This window comes from Homalodisca vitripennis, chromosome 4 (genome assembly GCF_021130785.1).
Source record: "Homalodisca vitripennis isolate AUS2020 chromosome 4, UT_GWSS_2.1, whole genome shotgun sequence".
Taxonomy (NCBI): Eukaryota; Metazoa; Arthropoda; class Insecta; order Hemiptera; family Cicadellidae; genus Homalodisca; species Homalodisca vitripennis.
Genome location: NC_060210.1, coordinates 77,446,569 through 77,452,568, shown reverse-complemented (window position 1 = coordinate 77,452,568; position 6,000 = coordinate 77,446,569). Strand labels below are relative to the sequence as shown.

The window sequence follows — 6,000 nt, the reverse complement described above, 5'->3', positions numbered from 1 at the left end:
TGCACAGAACTAGCTTTACCACAAAAAATTTCTGTTACAAAATCCTCAAGTGGATGGAAAGCCCATTCCCCCTTAAAGTCAAAGATGTATGTGTTTATAAAGTTTTGTCATATTCAGCTTAATTTATATCTGCTCTCCTCACGTTATTAGATAATACAATATATTAACGATAATAGTAATAATTTTGCATTAATAGTAACAAGTTGATTCAAACATCTTCTTATTTCTTTGCAACTTTTACTTCTTATCACAAAAATGAGCGCTGTGAAGTGAATGGTTTCTTATAATATTTTCTATGGTCTATGATTTCCACAGTGTAGCTTCAGCTTGCAGGTGTAGGCTATTAGGCTATTGATTGCTGGCTGATAACTTCTGTCAGTCAGTCGTTTTACGTTTGGAATATTGTATCAATCTTGTATGTCAGTGCTAATGAAATGGTGTTCTAGTTAGAAATCTGCTGGCTGTAAATTAGAAAATGAGAGGCCTTTCGTTAACTAAGTGATCATAATATTGTAAAAAAAAACCCAAAAAGAAATAAGTATCAATTTACTTAATGGGAGAAAAAGAATTAACTTGCTACAGGTGAAACGTAGTGTTAGTGATATCTCAAATAAAATTCTATTATCAATCGGTAAAATTGAATCTTTCACAACGTATTAAGTTTATTTTCCATTTTCAAAGAAATCGGTTAATATAGTTAAAGTTTAGGGCTGCTACGAAACTTAACCTTTCAGTACCTAGTTTAGTTGTCCATAGACCAGTAGGAAGTAAACATCTATCATTCCATAGCCTATACTTTTTCACCGTTATCATTTTTTTTGTGTAGTTAACTTTATGTTTAGTTAGGGGAGGGTACGATAAGCAGACCGGTTTTTTATATTGAAATTGGCAAACGATATTACTTGACCATAACAATCGATACCGATTAATTATTTTGAACAGTTAACTTAAATAATCTATATCAACAGCTGTAAACACTTTCAAATAATACAGGTAAGGTAATATTTCAATTTTCCATAAGTAACATTTGATCATTAAAAGTGGCAGTCAATTTTAGAAAAATACACGGACTCATACCGAAAAACCCATTATGTGAAATTTGTGGGGTAGAAACAACTGTAACTGTGAGAGGAGCAAATATGGTTGTCTTCAGTTTTCATAATTTTTGTTATAATAATTTGTTTAATCACTGTAAATATTAAATTAATATTTTAATATAAAACATGATTGTATTGAGGAGTATACTTATATTGATTGATAGTCTAGGATTTGAGATACGAATGTTAGGTATCGATGATTACATTCTTCGATATAAAATACCGGGTCCGCTTATCGTACTCTACCCTTTAGTTATTTTAATACATAACAATATTGTAATTAGTTTAATGACTCTGGGATACAACAATTTGTACTGTAAAACATATGCGATCACAATTAAATTTGTTTTATATTGAGATATGTTACAGTCCATTTAATCTTTTTATGTTGTAATATGGTACCGTACTTAGACTGCATTCTTAAAAATAGAAAAGTTTATTTTTATTGCTTTAGAAAAGATTTATTGAATGTTTTACCTCAAAATTCAATAAATAGTGTACCAAAATAGTGTGATAACATTTGATGCCGGCATGGTATATCACTACTGACCACTAGCTTTTCCCGTTATGACGTAGTTTTGGCCACTACTGTTTGTTTGATTTATATGCTGTCTGCAAACCATACAAATGAAAACAAATGTACATCATTATTTAGAGTAACAACTGGTGATGTTTGTTTATTACAACGGGTAGGAATGATCAGTAATATTTATTCTTGTAAAGCTAGCAACAACATTGAGGTTATACTCTATATAACCAAGTTTGTATTTGTTGAAAGTTTGTTAATTATGAATCCATTAATAAAAATGAATTTTGATACCTAAATCAAATTTTCACAGTAAACTTTTGCCACTGAATTGGCACAAATGAAAAGAAATATATTCTTTGCCCTAATGTCATGGCACTTTGCTGTAGACTTGTATTAATTAAAAGCATTGAAATAAATCAAATATAGACATCACATCCAGGAATGATCTTTGTTGTTTTGTTTTCCAGGTTTGTAACGGAAGTAAGTGATAACAAAGGCTCTATTGAGTCTACTTGTAAAGAAGAAACATCTAGTGTAGTACCTACGGATTCTGACAGGCTTACAATTAAACAGGATAAATCAAGAAACAAACAAGAAAATTCTTTGGTTATACAAGATTTGTCAAGCACTGAGCATTTATCAAGACTCAATGTCGAAGATAAGTCTTTGGCCATCGAATCTGTACTTGTAAACTCCAGTAATTATTCAGTCAAAGAAGAATCATCTGAAGGAAACTCTGTATTATTGAATACTAAAGTTGAAGTAAACGCTTCGATAAATGAATCTCTTCCTGGCAGTTCCAGTAATCATTCAGTCAAAGAAGAGTCCTGTGAAGAACATTTAGTCTGGTATGAAAAAAACTTAGTTTCTAATTTTACTTGTAGTTCAACAAATATTTGCCTTAACACATTCATAACAATGAAGAAAGTTTCTTTATTTAAAAAAGTTATTTCTCTTGTTATGTGTATATAACAAACACATAACACATAGATGTTGCATCTCTATTGATATCTATTACACCTGAGTGCGGTTTTCCAAACGGGTACATTTTGCTAGTTTGTCAGATTGGAGGTATAAATCAAGATAGAGGGGTTTTCTTTGCTATGGCTGAACGCCGGCTGTTCGAAATCCCATCAGTTCTCCGATCAGATATTTATCTGAATGATTTTTCCGCACACATGACGATCGGTCTCGGACAATTAGAACTGTTCAAACCAAACATTCCAACTTGTATGAGGAGCCTTACATCATGATGTGTTTTGAAGTCCATGACTAAAATTAATCTAACGAACATGTTGTGACTTGAACCACAGCATTTTGTGTGTTCATTTACTTTATGGTTGTGTTGTGATGGGATTCCATTCTTGCATTATAAAGGCAAACACAATATTTAAGAGCCAGTATAATTGATAACTTTAATCGTGTTCGTATTCTGGGGGCAATTATGGAAGGTTTTGTTCATTACTGGTGTCTACTTATTGTACAGATCGCGAATTAACCGCACTTCGAGAACTTCCATAACAGATAACTTCCTGATGCATTCTTTATATATTTGCCAGCAGTGGGATATATTTGTAGCCATGATATGTTCGCGGGACTGTAACCAGGGCTGCCATCAACGATGGGAATCTAGAAAAGCATGTTTATAACATGCCTGGAATTTTTACTAGGGACAGATCAATTTATATTCTCGATACCGCGGCTCTTTTCACTCTATTCCAATACTAATCGGAGTGCTTAAAATATTCTTGGAAAATCACGACTTTACAATATCACTAATGATATGTGGAAGCTGAATCTCGAATAAGTAAGTCATTCGACAGCTGATCGGCAGTACACAAATTGGTAATCGCTAACACATTTTTATAGTTCTATACGAGGAAATGGAGATAGATAATCAAATTACTATTTATGTTCAACTGGTGAGCAGTATGCAATTTACCAAGCGCTAGAAGGTGTTTTTGTAGTTCTTTGTGTATAAAAACAATTAGAAACACATAGTAACAAAGTTACATAGTATATAAATAATATTTTAATTGAAATTTGTGTTTTTTATCTCTACATTTGTCAACACCAGTGTATCTGCTGGATGTATGTGCGGACGTTAGCTGCTCAACGGTAAACAGACGATCACTAATGTTTATTTAATATATAAGTCGTACTTGGTGTAGATGTACATAAATAGATTCTCAATAAATGTATATAAATTATAATGTATGTATATATATATATGGATATTATTACCATAAATTTTTACATAAATGGAATATATTGTGGTGAATGTCACCAGTACCTCGGTTAATAATGGCTTTTAAAAGAAGTAATAAAAAAATTAATTTAAACTAAAGAATTTTAATTGTAAACAAACATAGTGCCTAGTTTATGATTTTTCTGTAGTTTTAGTTAAAGTGGTAAACTAAAATAAACCAATTAGGCATATAAAATTGAGAAAAATAATAAAGCCACTTTAATGGAGAAAATCTTGTGATTAAAAAAGAAGGCATGAAGTGAAAGGTAAGTGACGAGCTACAATATTAACACCCTAGGGACAACACATAGGCTACAGGTAGTAGTCAATATTGACCAACTAACATGCTGTGTAGTCGAATCAAACTAACCATAGTATTTGTATTATTTATAGCAGTCAAGCAAAAAAATATAAAGGGTATATACTTACTACAAAAATGTTCTGATTTTAACTTGGTAATATTTCATTTGGTGGAGGCTAAAAAATTTCTTCAAAGTAATGCAGCGTTCGGATTACTGTGGGTTCGGTTTAATGTGGCCTGCCTGTGTTTGCTGATAAGCCTCGAAATGCCTGCGTACTACTGGATACTCATGCTCAATGCTGCACCAACATCCTAACACACAGAGTGAAAACTATACTTTAATGATGAGTATTTAGAAATGTCCTTGAGTTATTTACTCTGCCTTGTCGTTCGTGAGGGTCTGAAGTCTCTCTACATTCATAGAATACTCACTCACTGCACTACCATCTTTCAGAAGGCACTGTTCAAATAGCACTACAATTTTGATAAGTAGTTAGTGAACATATTTTTCAGTTAATCTAATATCAATCAATCTATTTATGAAAATTGTTTCAAAAAAGGAGATGATGTATCTTTTAATAATGTTTTTCCATTGTAATAATTCACAGCACCTTCTATGGGCACCCGTGTTGTTTACATCACCATTAGATCTCTTGCTTTGTGCTCTTTTAGTGGATCATTTCTAGAGGAGCTCTAGGGTAAAAATATTTCTATACCTAATTTGACGGCAATGCATTACAAGAGTCAAAGAGTTTTAAATTCATTAACTCCCAGAGGTCAAGACCGATGAGAGACTACAAGCTTGTGAAGATAGAGAACTTTGAGACAATACCTCTCATAGTCTGGGATCATTAACAGGAAGGAATGTATCAGATGCTTAAGTCCTATAGCAACGAAAGCTACAAGATGCAGTCACCTTATAATGCTCTAGAACCAGTACAGTACATAATTTATGGTACTACAGGAACCATTCTAGTGTAACATAATTTAGTTGAAAAAGAAACTCCTTTTTGATACATTGTATTGGATAACATATGATATGTATTGTGTGTTCTATTTTAGGCTTCCTTCATCAATAATTAAAAAGGAGGAGGATGTTGCAGAGAAGGATTCTGAGTCCGAAGGTTCTGACAGTCAAGAAGAGAATGATGGTGTGGAAGACGAAAGTGAAGCTGAAATGTAAGTAAACATCTAAATTTCTCTTGAAATTGGGATTTATTCAATATTATTTCTTTAATAATAAGAAGAAAGTGCGTTTTATTTTGGCATATCTAACAATTGTTACAAAAACAAATTCATGAAGTAAACCCAAGTTAGCAACCAACTTTACAGCATTTAGCTAGATGTGACATCTATTGAGATGGGTCTCTTGTTAAATTTTAATATTTAAAATACTAATACTACAAAACACATTAATTTAACAAGAAAAAACAAGTGAAGTATATTTTCTACCCTAATAGAAACTATGAAATTCTTAAAAAGGAAAAACAAAATAAACTGTATCAACTAAGAGAAAGTGTGAAATAATAAATTAAATGTAATAAACTGTGCAATAATAGTATGAATAATAACTGTATCAATAATTGTTTTATATTCAATAATAGTAATAAGAAGAAACTAGAGAAGAATAATTGTCGTGTAGGACAGCAGAAGATGTGTGTATAGGTAAAAATTAAATTCGTCTAGTAGTTTTAAGCTGTCCTCAATAATACCAGTGGAACATTCCAACCTCTTCCATTTAGAACATTCTCAAAATCTTAAGTCAAGTAATTAAAATTGTGGTAAAATAAAGACAAACTATAAACCGTGAAAGTTAAGCTTTTAA

General features: G+C 31.8%; 1 protein-coding gene across 4 annotated transcripts in view; it reads left to right on the top strand.

Annotated features, from left to right (window-relative positions):
* The first annotated feature begins 299 nt into the window (after positions 1–299).
* LOC124359567 (gastrula zinc finger protein XlCGF57.1-like) overlaps positions 300–6,000 on the top strand; it is a 28,739-nt gene continuing 23,038 nt past the window's right edge. For 2 of the 4 annotated variants that reach the window (XM_046812430.1, XM_046812429.1), the window contains exons 1-3: positions 300–582; positions 2,094–2,474; positions 5,238–5,354. In XM_046812430.1, coding sequence (XP_046668386.1) covers positions 554–582; positions 2,094–2,474; positions 5,238–5,354 — 527 coding nt within the window. In that variant the 5' untranslated portion in view covers positions 300–553. The remainder of the gene's footprint in view (positions 583–2,093; positions 2,475–5,237; positions 5,355–6,000) is intronic. The other 2 variants (XM_046812433.1, XM_046812431.1) reach the window with 1 other exon arrangement.